The 17,090-nt window shown below is 37.8% G+C and overlaps 1 protein-coding gene across 6 annotated transcripts in view; it reads left to right on the forward strand.

The window, feature by feature from the left end:
• The window catches only part of diaph2 (diaphanous related formin 2), a 498,271-nt gene that overhangs the window by 23,521 nt on the left and 457,660 nt on the right, over positions 1-17,090 (forward strand). For 5 of the 6 annotated variants that reach the window (XM_088924957.1, XM_088924960.1, XM_088924961.1 and 2 more), the window contains exons 3-5: positions 5,480-5,512; positions 7,130-7,306; positions 13,155-13,259. In XM_088924957.1, the coding sequence (XP_088781083.1) occupies positions 5,480-5,512; positions 7,130-7,306; positions 13,155-13,259 (315 nt within the window). The remainder of the gene's footprint in view (positions 1-5,479; positions 5,513-7,129; positions 7,307-13,154; positions 13,260-17,090) is intronic. The other variant, XM_088924959.1, reaches the window with a different exon arrangement.

Here is a 17,090-nt window from a genome sequence, read left to right on the forward strand (position 1 = left end):
GGCTTAGGAACAATCTTTTGACTTGGTGTATAAAAAAATCATGAAATTACCATACACATTAACCTAAATGCCTAAACTATTATCATGTTCTCAGTTATTCTCAGTTATTTTTTCAAATAAAAAAATTCATGATAAAAAATTATCACTTACAAACCCACAATAAAACAGTCAACATTTTTCATTTCCTTATTAATTGCTAAGAAATAATGCATAAGTCAATTTCTAAAATGTTTGTTAAATTGAAAATGGTTTCTGAACTAGTACAACATACACCTGTCAGATGGCAATGTTCTTTCAGTAAAAACAAGTAGAACTTTGTGATTCTACATATGTTTTTTGTTGAAGTCAAATGTGCAAGTGAAATTGTACACACTTTAAATCCTGGAAATACGTTTTTTAAAATAAGAATATGAATGCACACAAACGTCACTTCAGCCTAGTTTAGGATGACGTAAAATATTATTTATTCTAAGTAACAACGAAACGAAAAGTACATGTTTGTTCTTTCGCAACACAGGAGAAGTAATGATGCACTGTGTGAATAGTAAAACTGCTCTAGCAAAACTAGAAATTTCTCCAGCTTTAAGCGTTTATCTTTGGAGCTGCTCTAAACTGGTGGTTTCCAGCTCTGGTCCTGGGGAACCCCTGCGTCTGCGGTGGTTTGTTTTTGTTCCAGCCCGGTTCCTAATGACAGTCTGATGGGTTTGAATGTCCTGTGTGAGGCATGTTTTACATGTATTCAGAAGATGCAGAGTGCTGTCCGAGTGCAGCCCATGGGGGCTGAAACGGGCGCAGTCGGCCCTCTGCAGAAGAGAACTGGGAGTCTCTGATCAACTGTCTTCCCCACCTGTGTCTGTCGGAAACATTATTAAGAGTGTTTATACGGAAATGAGGAAGCAAGCCGTTTTTAATCGCCTCTTCCGAGGTGAGATTTTATATCTGAAGGTGATGGAACAACACTCGTGACACAGAGGATTTCTGAAACCTAGGACTGCAGAATGCAGAAAAGGATAAAAAAGAAACTAAACACACAAGCAGATCGATTAAAGGCATTGATCAGCATCGCTGGTCACCAGCTCCGGGGAGGGAAACTACTGGCCGAAACCACAAATTGTGTAGTGATGTGATGTTTTTCTTCAACATGCAGTATAAGTGCCTGGAAATTGTCAGAAAAAGAAGATAGACAAAAATCCTTTTGTGTTACAGTTATAAAAGATACATGTTTCATTTATTTTATTCAACATCAAATAATCCATTTTTTTATATTTATTCAAAAGACATACACATACATTTATAGTTAAGAGTACTATCACTATCATAACCTTAGTTACAAAATGTCAAAATGCTGAGGAATAATAGCATCCTTATCTCTGCTTATTTAGGTCATGTATTTTATTTTATGAAACTGCTTTATCATCATAGGAGAGAATAAAACTTGTCTGATTTTATTTGACATGAAAGCAGTTCAATCTTCTTTTGATTATATAAGGGCACATGAAATCATTTTATTAGACACGATTTTCAGATGTGAAATGTCTATAAGTCAGTCGCAGAATTTTATAGGCCTCTATTAATTTCAGATCAGTTTTGTACGAAATTACATTACCATCGGAGCAGAGGCATACCATAGAGAGTCAAAACAAATTTGTCACTTTATACACTCGGATGATTTGTTCATATTTGTAATTTGTGAAGGAAATGAAATCTTTCTTATCTTACTTTAATAATGTTACTGAAGCAGTTAGACTAACAGCAAGCACTGTTCTGATGCCTAAAAACCTGTGAAAAGCACTGAAGTTATGTATGTTTAATTTTATCACATGGTTTCAGTTTAGGCTATATAATGAACTAAGTGCAATAAAATGTAATTGTTTCTCTTTAATTTTTTGGCAGTTAGTGGGTTTGGGTCCCAGCTGTTTCTTTAATTAAAATTTGGAGTTTTGATATTGTTTTAATATTCATATATCATTATGTATATTACAATAGTTCACATAATTTGTAGAATGTAATTCTTCAGTATATAGAAGATAATATAATAGATAATTGGAAAATTTCTTGAAAGCTTAATAAGGTACAGTAATAACAAAGAAAGGCATAAAGATGATGAATGTTGCTCCACTGGTTGCAGAAATGCTAGTGGACTGGCGCTGAAAGGAGCTCTCTCTCAGCTCGCGTCTTGGAACAGCTGCCATTTCTGAATCCACTTTGCCAAACAAAGACATAAACTAATTCTCACAGAAACAGACACCCCTGAGGAGGCGAAAGGGGTCTGTTCCACAGCCCTTTAGGAATTCAGCTTCTGGAGGAGGTCTGGGCAATAATCAAGGCAAGTGATGCCTGTCACTAAGCCAGGAGCAATAGTGATTTATTGACCCATTCTTTTTCCCAAAATGTATACGATAGAAATAAGTAAAGGATATATATCATTTCATATTTTTTGTGGTATAGGAGCAGCTTTGGTGTTGCCTTCCCTTGATAGTCTGGACTATTTTGAGAGCTTCCCTTAGGAGCTGTCATAATGAGATTCAGGAGCTGTGCTGTATCATTGAGCCCATGTGCAGCATTTAACAGCCATAGCTTAGAACTCGGATACCTCAAAGGCATGCTGTAGCTGAGACAAGAAAATTGATTTGGCAGCTTAAATGTCTGATGATTTTATTCTGCAGCCACACAGAGAGGCATTATGGCCTTGAGATCAGTGGGAGAGGCACTGTTCTAAGAGGTTTCCAGCCATTCCTAAGACTATGAGCAATAGCCTTATATTAGACACATGGCGAATATAACTGCAGGAAGCCAGTTTGATGTCTACAACTTGCTGAATTTAAGCTCATTAGCACTTTATAGTGTAAAGCAACATATGGTGCATTGGATATTTTTCTGTGTGCAACATCTTACAAATTACGAGCAACAGTAAAATGACATACCTTTGAAAAAGTATGCTTTGTCTTTGAAGACAATGGGGAAAAAATCAACATCTGCATGAGGAGCCCTTAAAACATACTTTAAGCAAAGCTAAGGCATTTGGATGGCATTGTCTGCTCACAGGCATATGTTTCATTAGCAGTTACAATTATCTCTGCTCGTATAACTATCTCTCTTAGATTTTATTGTTTTTGATTAATTTTATCATGTAATGCAAGACTATTTTTTTAAAGTAATTAAGTCAGGTGTTCTTCAAAGATTAGACGTATAATATCAAAAGACACTGAACAAACTTTCTCAGTGCACACCTTTTCAAGGAATTAAAGAAAATGTATTTCCTGCTACTAGCAGTCAGATCATGAAGATGGTCTGAAAAGGTGCCTCTTGTTTGAAGCCTTTCTTTCTTATCTTTTTGTGTTTAACAACAAGACCATTTAGTAAACATGAATGAGTGAAATAACATGTGCTTAGTTGGTCTATTCTATAATATCCAATGGTTTGAATTCTATATTTAACTGTATATCCAGCATTGTGTACCTTTTTACTGCTTCTACACGCTGTCTTGAAGATGCAATATAAATGATGTATCAGCATAATCACCTTAGTCTTTTACTAGCTTCTGCAAGCTCAGTGTTCCTTTCTTATCTATAGTTTGCATTTTCTGCCAGCATGCAGTACTTGTGTACATTATAACATAATCTGTCACTTGTTTTCCCATTGTTGTCCAGTCAAAGTTTCTTTGAATTTTCTTTGCTGCTTTTACAGTGCACTCTGATTGACTGACCATGCTAAAGTATAGATCACTGACATAATTTAGGAAGAGCAGTGTCCTAATACAGGTCCTTGTGGTACTCCACTAATTATAAAACCCTGATGTCTGCCTGTGCTTGTACTTTCTGTAGGTCACATAGCATCTGAAATTTGAAAATTATTCTCATATAAGTAATTTGATGAAAGATCTTCTGAAAGTCTAAATACAGTATACAATACAAAAATCTTTATTTGTATTCTGTTACTTGTTCAAAGAATTCTGACATGATAACAAGACTTCCCTTTTCACGGTGCACATAGACCATCCCCTAGAATCCTGTTGCTACTGTACATGGATGATTTTCTAGCTTAGTACTAATTATAATTTCCATAGCTTTCCATCCCATAAAGCTATCACCCATTGTATGTGTGGGTGCTGTGTTAGGAGTTTTCCACTCACTGGGCATTACACCTGTCTTGAGTGACTGCTGGATGAGATTTGCTAACAGGCCGTGAATACCATGTCTTTGTTACCTTAAGTGCGATTGGAGAAAGCTACCAAGCCCTGGAGTGCTTCTAGTATTTGTAACACTTCTGTGCTAATGTAAGTTAATATGGAATATTGTCTTTCTTCAAGTCTAAACAAACAGGGATCTTTTTACTCGCTAGTAGAAAAAACTTACCTGTGACCGAGATGTGTTGTCATTTAATCCATCAACAATTTCCCTTAGTTTCTAAAAGTTTATCATTATTGTAGTGTGCCTTCATTTTATGCTATACTGTTCTTTACTTTTGTAATACTGAAAAAATACTTTTGTCTCCTTTACAATATTCTTTTTATCTCTTCTGGATTTCTAATAATTTCTTTTTAACATGCTTGCAATTCATTGTACTTCTTCCGTTTAAATGGCCCCTGTTTCTTTTTAATCATTTTATTAAAATCTTTTTCTCTCCTTATATTTTTCTTGATTGATTTATTAAACCATTTAGACAGGTTGCTTACTGGATGTTGATCATATGTTGCCGTGAGTAAAGAGCTACTGCCTAGCAGTGCGTTCGGCGCGACCAAGATAAAATTATTTTCAACTCCTTCGGCTTTTTTCAGAAGATTGTGACTGCTCGATGTGATCTGTGCCTCTGCACTCCGCTCTCGGATGGGGAATACATTAAGGTGGATGTGGTTGTGTGACATTTTTGAGATCCTGAAATGCTGCAGATGCCTTGTTCCAGAACTGAGATGTTAAAAGATGTAAGCCATGATCATCACCACTAGATGGTGGAGTGCGTTTCACCTTGTTTAACATAATGGTGATCCCAGATGGAGTGTTGTCTACAGTTATGAATGGATGATAACCTTACATGTTCTGATCAAACATGCATATCGGAGAGGGCAAAAATAAATTACTCTGACATCTTTTTTCAATGAAAACCTAATCCTTGTGCATAATTTTGTTTTTCCATTTCCTTATCATCCATTGTTGTGGACTGTCTGTTGAGGATTATGTCATTCAATCACTTAAATGCTTAACATACAGGGATCTTTTTACCTACTTGTAGAAAAATCCTTTTGTGTGGCTGAAGGGTACTTTGTATCACCCGTTATCCTTGTTATATACCCATACTGTATATCACTGAGGTATGAAGTGAACCTTGGGAATAAGGGCTTATCTATTGTTTTTGCATGTTTTTGTTTTTTTGTGTATATTTGTGTGTATAGGGATTATACACACAAGAGCACTTACTCATCTTGTAAATTTCTTTTTTTTAAGTTGGATCTCATTTGTTTAATGTCCCTTCCCTTCTGCAGAACATACACATAAAAACTTTGGCTGATGATGTGGTAAGGTTTTCCCAGTTTTGTATTGTAATGATTTTTTCTCTGTTTCATTTTCTTCTCTTCAGTAATTTAGATGCATGGGAGTTCTTGTTTGAATTCTGAATATTTGTGGATGTTTAAATGCTCAACAAGTTTTAAGCAAGTTTGTTAAAAACGTTTGAATACAACTCTTTCCAAATTACCATCTGTAGGTTCTCAGTTCAGTAAATTAGTTCAGTGTAGTTACTCTTCCACTGTAGGGCAGTGGTCACTGGAGACAGGAATGGAAAGGGTGTGACTTTTTTAAAAACATTTAAATACATTAATTATTCCATTTAGATATCCACAAATATTTGCATCACTGTCAGTGTGTTATTCTAACTTGTCATCCTTATCTACATTTCACCTGAATGCACATTCCTCCAGAAAGCATGATCCATTCTCCCATTTCATTGATCAGCTCTAACAGTGACATCGCATGGATTTTGGAGCTTTCTCTGACTAAGCGAGAAATGCTGTGCCTGCATTTCTGTTTGTCTTCAGCGTGCAATCGACAGTCCCGTAGCTGCCGAGTAACACTTTAGCTTCCACTCACTTCATTGTACTGTCCAATATTTACTTTCCCACTCTGTGCGGAAAATTTGCTTTGTATTCATCAGCTCCTTGCGACTTGATGAATACGGAAGTTCTCCAGCAGCAGAACGATTTGTTGGCTGGCTTGTTTATTGTCTGTTTCTGATCTTGCTCGTGAGACAAAAGCAAGTTCAGTTCTCTGGCAGTGGTTTTGAAAAATGCGGTGTGCTCTCTTGCTGGCTGCACCACAGGTAAGTTAACGGAAGGAGATGCCAAAAGCCATTTTCCCCTCTTTAAACCTCCATCATTGGCATTAGCTCTCAAATCGGCTTAATTTAAATAGACGAGCTTGGAGAAAGCTGTAAGAAATCCAAGCTTAATTTGAAGTACATTAATGACCCTGGAGCATCTGTACTACAGCATGCAAAAGGTTGATTTTGTGTACCATCAGTTTACTTTGTTACCTTTAAAAAAAAAAAGCTAAAAGTGATCCTTTTTTGATCGCGGATCAGTAGCACCTGCTGGGTCTGACTCGATTTGCACAAGTTCACTCATTAGGTTAGGCTGAAGTTCATCTGGGCATCAGGCAAGTGCCTGGTAGTTAATAGTGGAAATAAGCAAAATGATGATGCTGAAGAAAACGGCCAGGTATCGAGAAGTCATTTCTACTAATTAAGGGCTCTGTTTTTTTGCAACAGGGGGTTGCATCTGAGTTCGCTTCATGTTTCATGGCAAGCAGGGATATAATTTTGATCAAGATTTATACCTTTTTTCCACTGTTAGGCTCCTTAAGGGACAGGTATTATTTTTGATTTAGTAGACTGTCATGATCTTTATACGTTATACAGAGAGTCAAACTGCAAGATCTGTATGAATGGATACAGAGGTTGCAGATTTCATTAAGTGGGCCTTTAAAGTTAATAGTTAATCTTTTGTTTATCTTGTGGTACATTACATTTTTCTGAGGTGTAAGTTGTGTGTGAAACATTAACTAGCCAGACTATGTAAAAATGAGTGTGGTTATGCTTTTGCAATTATCCGTAGTCCTCTCTTCCTCTTGCTTTTCAGCGTGACAGGATCACCAGTTTTCGGAAGTCAGGGATGAAGCGGGAGAAACCTCTCATCCAGCACCCCATAGACTCCCAGTCCTCTGTGGGTGAGATGCCTCTCCCCCAGCCTTTCTTTGACGACCGCTCCATGAGCCTGTCAGAGAAGGAGATCGTTGACCTCTTCGAGAAGATGATGGTAAGCCCTCACAGCCTTCTTTCCCTTTCTCTCACTCCTTTCTCTGAGGGACTGTTCGATCCGTGTGTCCGGGTGAACTCTCCCTGACCGAGTGTTCTCTACCTACAGTCCCGATCCGTGTGTCCGGGTGAACTCCTCTCTCTGAGTGAGCTTTCCCTGGACACAGACGGAAGCTGCAAGATCAGTTCTTTCACGTGAATGCTTCAAGCATGGTCATGTTCAGCTACGAAATCTGCTGCGACATCTTCTGAAATGGGCCTCCAGACCATAGAGCTGATTCAACTCCGAATCATGGCTGATCAAACTGAAACTGAGACTACTATGTTTTTTTACATACATTAGCTAGGAGTAACAAGGAATGTCCCCTGTTCTGCGTGGCTGATTTTTTTTTACTTTGTACTGATTTTACTCCAGAGAGGAGCTGGCTGCTCTCGGATCAGTTCCGGGACACTGGAGTATTTCCACATCAGTGCGCAGTGCTCTGTGTTATGCCACCTCGTTAAACAAAAGCAAGTACCAGCCATTGTAATTAGTTGTGTAAGATCAGGGCATTAGGGTTTTTTGCTGATGCACAAATTCTGCTCCATCGCATGTTGACTGTTCATAACAATGATGAATGTTTGGGCACCTGCCTGATCCAGGCTGGATGTGCAAACCCTGTCCCTGAGCCTCAGAAACGCGTTCAGAACCAGGGCTAAGGAAATATACATGATGCTGTTCAGCATTTCAGTTTTCCAGGCATCAAATCCAATCAGTCCAACAAACAAGGAAAAGCAGGCAAGTACAATTCAATCTCAATCACCCAATCTCTTGATTTTGAAAAAGATAAATTAGGCTGTCGTGTTTTCCAAGTGCTTCGTTAGCTGAAGTAGGTCTTTGGGCTGTGATAAGGTTTCAGGAGTGTGCTGTGTGCTGTGGAGAGAAGATATATTTAAAATGTTGACTTCAGTGGCTTGATCTGTCCCAGTGTATCACAAAGGTCCATCAAACACACAGTAGCCCCCCTTTCATAGAAAGCTGAGATAAACTCTGGAGTGAATGATGAAACAATTTTACTCCAGAGTCTGGCTGCAACTGTCAGCCTTCTGGCCTATAATTAGAAAGGTTATCACGGCATATTTTAGGCATCTCTGCGTAGTGCTCAGTGTGCAGCTAAACACTGCCCCCTTGTGGAATACATGACAGTTGATTGTTTGCCTACTGTACCCTCAGACAATGGCCTTTTAGTCTTGGTTATGCTGAAGGAAAAAGTCCCCTTCTTGTTACCCATTTTCCTTAATCATGATTATATTCCATTGGTTTGAAAAGCAATTATTTTAACGAAGGCACTAACTACCATTTACAAAATATTTATTTTTATGTATTTGCATATACCTGATGAGGTGTTTGATGTACAGAGCAGAATACCCAGTAATTCAAGAACTTTCATTAGGAACATCTTGGTTGCTCAGACATAAAATGTAAAGTGATGTGCAGCAGCCCAATAAGTGTCTACTGTCAATGTCTGATCTTTAGTGGATAAATTCAATGTTTGAGATGACTTCTTTTCTTCTTTTTTTATCTCAGGCTGTTTTTTCTGCTTAACAGTTCATAGGAACTTAAATATGTCCAGGCTCTCCACTGTGGCAATGTGCTGTATACCAATTGGCTTTCCTAGTGCTTAGGACTTTAATCTAACAAAAGCTTTCTATTAATCTCTTTGAAGTAGGCACTAAATTATCTCTAGTACCCTGCCAATATTTTTGTAAAGGTCTTTATTGCTGAAGCCTGTGAGATGAGGAGTCTGCTTAACATTTCAGGGATCACACAGTTTTCCTGCATCAGTGCTCTGATTCTGTGATTCACCGCATTGCTCAATTATGATATTTGTGTTCAAAACGGCGTGACATTAAACTTGTGGTTCAATTTATTGTGTGATAGATGACAGGAAAGGCATGTTCATGGTCCTGAAATGTGTTACACAGAGGGGTATTATTAAAAAAATGAAAAGACAAAACAACTAGCAGTGCTTTTTTATTCTTTAGTTCTACTGAAGAATACATAAGTAACAATTCTCTTACAGCAGTAACATTTCTCGTAAAGGTGTTAGCTGTTGTGGGAACAAGAAAAATTATGTACTTCTAAACCTTACCTGCTAAAATTTGGGTACATGAAATTATGGATTTACTGACAATAGAGGTCATGTAGAAGTGTAAAAATAACATTTAGCAGATTTTGTCATAGTAATGACATATTTTAAGCAAGCATTCTACATCTCTGGTTCTGAAGTGCTGTTATGCAGGTCTTAACTATAAACAGTCAATAGCAGAGATCTGGAAAATGTGTTAACTCCTATTCCTATTTAAGTAATGCTGATCCAGTTCAGTCATCTGGACCTCAGCTGGAACAAAAATCAGAAGACACTATTTCCAAGCTGGAGGCTCAGGGCTGCAGACTGGTTTAGGCGCTGAAGATTTTGTCCCGTTAGTTTTGCACAAAATCAGCTTGTAATATGTAATATTGCTTTATAGTCTTTGTTTTCCAAAATCTGACATTTCTTTACAAAAACAATGGCAAAGGGAAAATAAATGCTCAAGAAGGCATTGTTGATTCAGATTTAGTTCCAGAGACTCTAGAATTTCTGAGGATGTTAAATCAGGAATGTGGATGCATTAGTGATTTTTCTTTCAGAAGCTAGAGCTCTGTTTAGTAGTATTAACAGTTCTTGGCACTAAGGAGACAGCTGAGCCTGACCTTGATAAAGATTAACAGTAGTAAATTTTCAGATGGAATGCAAAGACTTGCTAGTCTCTTGAAACGAAGCGAGAGAGATAGTGTTTAACTGTAGGTATTTAATATGAAAATTGTACCTCAAGAATGTGCATGGAACAAGCACGGCTTTATTCATTTATTTTGCTTCATAATTCACCCAGAAGGCATGATCTCGCTTGAGTCTCAGTATTCAAGCGTGTGACTCCCTTTTGGGGGAAGAATCGTCTAGGAGCCCGCAGTGCTGTGACCTGCAGCAGTGCTTGAGGATGGCCAGCCCAAATCTCTCCTTCACACACTCCCCCGACTGCAGGTCTGCTAATTGCATTCATTAGATAGCAGTAGTCACCAATCAGTAATAAAACAAATACAGAACAATATCAGCATGATGCAGCACCGCTGTGCATGCAAATAAATATTCAGAATAAACCTTAATGTGATTCATTATGTGCAGCACCATACTGGGTCGAAAACACTCGTCTTTCAGCTTTGTTTATTACCCTTGGTTTTTAAGGTTTATGTGTGTGTGCCTCATTGGCTCCGTGTAAAATTAAAAGTAATAAAACACTTTTCAGTGTTATAGTTATTCCTCTATTCCAGCATCCCAACAGGTCTACTAGAGACGTGTCAGTTTCTTCAGCTATCCTCGATATGTTCTGACCTCAGTCAGCCTATATACGTTTAATCTGGAACAATGCTGAGCCCAATAAAGTAAATATATTGCAGGTTATCCAATTAACAATATTCACAAGCAATGAATTCGAATAAGACCTTGAAAGGAATAATCAATCTGCTGTAAGAAACAAACTGAGGAGTAGCTTCTTTAACTCGCAGCAGGCACTTGGCTTGTCTCCATATCAATTTCTGTTGTAGACAGATCTGAGTATCTCCATTAATTACTAAAAGAAACTGAATCTGATAACAAGCCAGAACCTGCAACCTGTATCATTACTTTGAAGTACAATGCAGGTGTTCAATATTCATTTTTGTTTAGTTATTCAGAAGAGCACACTTAAAGGAAATTGATCGTGTGAATATGCTGTTCTTTTGGGATGAGCACAAAGCTGGAGAAGATCTTTTGCTGTTGCTTTTTTGTGAAGGAACTGGCAAACAGACTCCTTACAGCTAAAGTACATTTGTTCTGACTCTGCTATCATTCCAGTGCCTCACCTGTGTTGCACTTAGTGGAACCCTACAGCTGTTATGTGCTTATATTAGAGCTGCCAGATCATAGATTTGTGATTTCTTGTGAACTTTAAAATAGGAGTTAATTCTTAGTGCACTATTTTACTAAGCAAAAGAAAAAAACAACAAACAAACAAACAAACAAACAACGGTGTGTTAGCTCTTCAGATTGTGCTATAGAGAACTGTCCTTCTCAGGGAGTTAAGTGAATAGCTACCCTAAAGAGATCTCATTGTAGGTTACTCAGGGAAGGTTATAACGGCACCTGGTTATAAAAAATAGGGACAGTATGTCTTGACTCCACTACAGAAGTGACTCTTTTAAATAAACAGGACAAAATGTTTTGCTCCAGTGCTCCGCATTTATTCTCCAAATAAAACCTAATTAAAAACTACCCTTAAGTGAAAAAAAAACAACATTCAGTTTATTTTTATTTTTCACACCTGCTGTATATTGTCTCCAGTCTGACTGGCATCTTCATACTTCGATAATTATTTTCAACAAATTGAGTACAAACTCTGCTCTGGGGAAAAGAACAGAATGCAAGCAAATAAGTCATAAGTATGGGCCTGCTGTAGTCATTAAAAAGCTGTTTTGTCTTTACTTTGTTTTGCTTGTTGTTACAAAGTGGCTCTGCAATTACCAGTACAGATGAAATGTATGTTTCTATACTGTCTCTTGTATGTCTGTAGTGTATCAAGACCTTTGACTTGTTTCCTTTGCGATGGGCTCTTTAGGCCTGGATCACTAATCTATCGAAATGTTTTGTTTTCATTGCTACAGTTGGATTCATTTAAATTCAACAGACCCGATTAGGAAAGTTCAGGAATTAATTAAAATGCCATTGGTCTGCAAAATAGCTAATTGTGAAAGTTTAAATAAAAACAGTTCATGCTCAAGCCATTTGTTTTGTCAAAGAAGAAGATTAATTTCTTCCAGGTGACATGGTGAGATGGGCAGTTATTAACCAATTTATATTAATCTTATTACATTCAAGCAAAGTAAGAATGTACAGTAGGTCACAGAGCCCATATCCATCTGTTTTTTCTAAAACATTAACACCAGACCATCAACATCTTTTATACAGTAAGCTACTGAGTGGAATGGTAAAGAGATTGCATTCATCTAGTAATGTCAAAAAGCCTGCACAGAAGCAAAATCCCACTACCTCCTCCAATAAACCAGTGAACATCCCTACATTCTCGCAAGAAGGCAGAATTGAATTTTAATTCTCATTGTATTTCAGAAGAGCTGACCATCATTCCCATTCAGTGTGGCCATCTGTCCATATATCTTCAGGCCTAGCTGGTAATGTCCCATAGATTGACTGCTTAAGGAGCCAGATGGAATTTTAAGTAGTTCATTTTTACAATAAAGAGCTCAGTTGAACACATGATTTTAAAAGCTCATATTTTATGGTTCCGCAAAGGCAACTTTTGTTAATGATACATTTGCAGGTTATGTGCAGCAATCATAATTAGAATAATAAATCAAATTAGTAAATTCATCTTCACATTAAAAAAGGTTCAGTCAGCGTTGGACTTCCATAAATGAAGTGACATTTTTTTTTAGCAGCCAACTGAGTATTCAGTGTTATTAAATCACGATCATAGACTTTCATGTCCTGCATGTTTTTCTACATGTTAATCATTAGAGCAGAAAGATAAGTGTGCTCTTTTTTTCTTCTGCAAAAGGCACTTCTTATATGTTAGTTCAGCGTGTTATGGTATATAACAAAAGGTGTGTGTAGGGGAGGTTTGGTTTCTGCATTTTAGATATTTAAGGAAGGGATTAAAATACTCATTCCTTTAACACCCTGTGTATTTGTGAGCATACAGTATGAAAAAAGATCTGAAAGGGATGAAAGGGTCTTTCCTCTTCTCTACAAACTTCTTGTATGCTTGTCTGTCAACAGGAGGATATGAACCTGAATGAAGAGCGCAAGGCACCCCTTCGTGGGAAAGATCTGAGCACCAAACGAGAAATGGTTGTGCAGTACATCTCTGCAACTGCCAAATCCGTAAGTGCTGTGAGCGTCTGTCATTGTGAGTCGGAGTGTATGGCGGGGGGGGGGGAGTGGGGTTGAGAGATGAAGTATATGACACTTTCAAGACACTATGGAATAATAAGCTTAACCTGATCTGCTTTCTGCTTCTGCTAAGCCAGAATCTTTGATTGCTGCCTCATTTCTCCCTTTCTTGGTGCTTATAAAACTGCTTTTGTTGTATTGCACTTTCAAATGCTTTGTACTGAGGATCAGCTGTTCATTAGAATTTAGTACGCATCACCCAACTGCTCAATAATCTGAAATATGACACTTTCATTACTGTAAACCAATAAGACCTCTAAATCCAGCAAGCACGGGGTGTGATTTTTTTAAGGGTGAGATTTTTATGTTTCTACTATTGAGTCAGTCCAGAGAGATTTTAGCTCTAAAGGACATATTTGGATACAAATTAGATAGATGTGATTTTTCTAAATTCTCCAACATGGTGTTCTGTTAGGATAGTCATTGTTAGATTCCAGTCTTAGTAGTTTCCTTGTGATGATTTTAAGAATACTCAATGAGTTGATACAGTAATAAACAAGACTTGGAACTGGCAAACAGAATATCTTAAAAAAGGATACGTAATGAGCAAAGCAAGTTATTTGAAGAAATGTTTTTCAGAATTTTTTTTCCTCTTCTTCATGCTTTAAATTACACTTAAAGCAATCCCCATTTAGATGTCAAACAGTTTGACTGCTTGCATACTGAGGGAGCGTAGGGAAACTGCAAGCCCTGTTTCTGCTTAATTTACTTTCACTATGTGAGGGCAGAAACATGTTTTTATGTGATAAGTGAAATTTGCCGTGAGCAGAACAGTGTTTGGTTCCAATAGAATTAGGTGCTGCAAATACTCTGTGTTCTCACTTTGAAAAGTCTCTTCAGCAAATCCTGCACTCAGTTTAGCTTTCATGTGCTGGTGTCTCTGAAAGAAACATAACCTTTTGTGTAGGGTTGTGTATTATGAATCTTTCTGAGTCCTCTGGGAGAGAGCAAAGGGGTAAATAAGTTACAGGGGTCTGTGGAAGTGGGAATCAGAACTGGTTTCTTATTGAAGACTACTGGGGGATTAACACATTTTATCCAGCATTCGTTTCCTGCCTCAGTCCATTCCGGCCTGAAACAGACATGCTCTGCACCTGTTAATCTGTGTATCTATCCACCCATCTGCCAACTGCAGAGAAATCTCTTCCATCCAGTTCAAAGACAGAATCTTTAATGCCAGCCTCACCTCTTTCCTGTGCACACCTTGACTGCCATGTTTTCAGAGTGGTGTTTGTGGGCACTCTTCCCTCTGAACCACAATTTATAAGCTGATACCCTAATATGGTGACCAGGAACACTGTTCTGTAGGAGTTGCCTTCTGTCTGATGAGACATTAAAACTGAAGTCCTGACTACTTGGTCATCAAAGATCCCATGGCCACGTTAATAAGAATATGAATTTCAGTTTGACTCGGCATCAGTTATCCTCCTTACAATCGCATCCTAAATTTACTTGAATTCATTTCCACCTAATCTCTACCTGTAGTGATGCTGGTGGCACACCGTAGCTGGTGTTGCACTCCAGTGGTAAATAAATTAATTTCCAAAGCGCTTTGGGATAGCAGCCTACTGCATCATGTGTGCTGTGGTGGGTACAAGTTGCATAGCAACTTGAAAAAACATTAAGTTCACTGTTAACATCTTGCTTTATGATCTGGCAATCAATGAACTAGAAACAATAAAAACAGCTTTGTTTTCTTAAAGAAATCCGTGGAAAAGGCCATGGAGTTCATTTTCTGCCAAAATATTGATTTCTTTCATTTCTATGACAGGGACAAACTGCTTACCTTCCTTAAAATTTAATTCTTTATTGAAATTTCTTTGAAATTATTAGTATGGAATATTTTTTGTGCACATTATTGCTGCTACTAGTGTACCCTCTTCAAAAACATGTGCTGACAAAAATGTTCTCTCCTCATACCGCTTTAGGCGGAACTTGGCGAGTCTGTCCATCTGGAGTATCTTGGTTGTTTACATGAGCATGTTCATTTAACCCCACATCCACTGTATGTTTGCTGAAAAGTAATGAAAAAAAATCGGAGAGTTCCTCATCTTCTTCAGTAAGTACAGTAGCTGCTTAGAGCTGTCTTACATCGTTTTCCTTAGGAGCCTCAGCAGGGTTTCACAGAGGTTGTCTACATCAATCAGTCTGCCTTCCTAGAGCTACAGAGGGAATGAAGAAAATACAGGGTTAAACAGAGCTGCAAAATGGGGAATCCTGTATCTCAGCTGATTCCCAGCTAATGGCAATATACAGTAGACTGCAGTTTAGGATGGGGGGTCCCACTGCAGGTATTACTGTTCATGACAGCCTTGTTGGTACAGTATGTGCGGTGTAGCCCTCGTCAGTGGCTGTGTCTGCGTGCTTCTGCTCGTGCAGCAGGAGCTGGGTGCTCCGGTGTCCTGTTGCCTCTCGTTTGATACAAGGGATTGGGGAGGACACAGAAGCAGAGCCACATCTGTTGTTGTGAAGCCAGTATGGGCATGCTGAGAGCAGGAGGACCTATTCCCTCAGTTGAAGACAGAAGATGTGCTGGTGTTTTTTTTTTTAATCTTCTAGTTCTTTTTTTATTACCTGTTGCAAAGGGCAGGTACATTTTTTTATTTGTTTAAATATTTCCCTCTAAGCAACAGAGATAGCAAGCTGTTTTATTAATTTGTTTGTTCTTTCCTAGCACATTTTCCCTCTGAAGAATTTTCTCAGGAACAGCCTCTATAGTTTATCACAGACAGGGCTCAGAACACCACCTATTACTTCCCTGCGTCTCTCCATGGGAGGCCTTTGAATTACTTAAACTGAGAATGTCTTTTCAAAGGAGAAATCTTTTGCAATTACCCTGTTCATTTGGATATAAGCTGTGTACAATGAAACACGGTTTTGCTTTGCTACACCCTGGATGTCCTTGCCTGTCACTAGTGCATGGCTTGCCTTATTTTCTGTAAATGCATGTGAAAGTGCTATGTAAAGGTGTCATAGCATGCATCTAACTGTGGCTTAATCTGTTTCATGTTTTTCCAAAAACAAAAGATTAACTTTGTGTAGTTATTGTTAAAAATGTTTATTATTTCTTTGGATAGTGAAGAATTTCATAGTAGGGTCTTTTGGGGGCAAGGTGTAATACTTTTTGTTTTAGAAAAAATGTGATTGTGATTAAATTGATTTTTTTTGTGTGATAAGGCTGTAACATTGCAGAGATGGGTCTGTCATTTTTTCTTTCCAATTATGATTATGATTAAAACCTGTAAACGTTGTGCTGTCATGCAGTCAAATTTTTTGCTTAGTAGAATATCTCTGAAATACTGAGCTTTTATTTGACAGTACTAGTACAGTATATCTGGTGATATTTTGTTTTGGAATGATATTAGGGCCTTAAATTTTTATGGCTTGGCTTATGACATTAAAATATACTTCTTAACAATTTGTATTAAAATTAGATTTTTGCAGATGATTAAAAACTATTTGATTTTAAATTTGTCTGAATAGTCTTTTCCCCTTCAGACCCTGCTATTCTAAGAGTGACTTTTAGACTGAGTGCAAGATGGTGTCTGCTGTTATGATATAGCACTTTACAGACAGAAATTAGTAATGACTAGGCATTTATTTAATCCTCTCCTTTCGTCCCCCGACTTTGTGTTTTAAAGTAATTTTCTTAAAATGCCACCTCGCAACTCGTTATTTTCTGAATCAGAAGAGCTGAGGTTCATGCTGTGATGTGACCCAATTTTCTGTAAGCGTCAGTGCGTGAACTCTGGAAAAGTTTTG

This window comes from Atractosteus spatula, chromosome 9, assembly GCF_055471065.1.
Source record: "Atractosteus spatula isolate fAtrSpa1 chromosome 9, fAtrSpa1.hap1, whole genome shotgun sequence".
In the NCBI taxonomy this organism is placed as follows: domain Eukaryota; kingdom Metazoa; phylum Chordata; class Actinopteri; order Semionotiformes; family Lepisosteidae; genus Atractosteus; species Atractosteus spatula.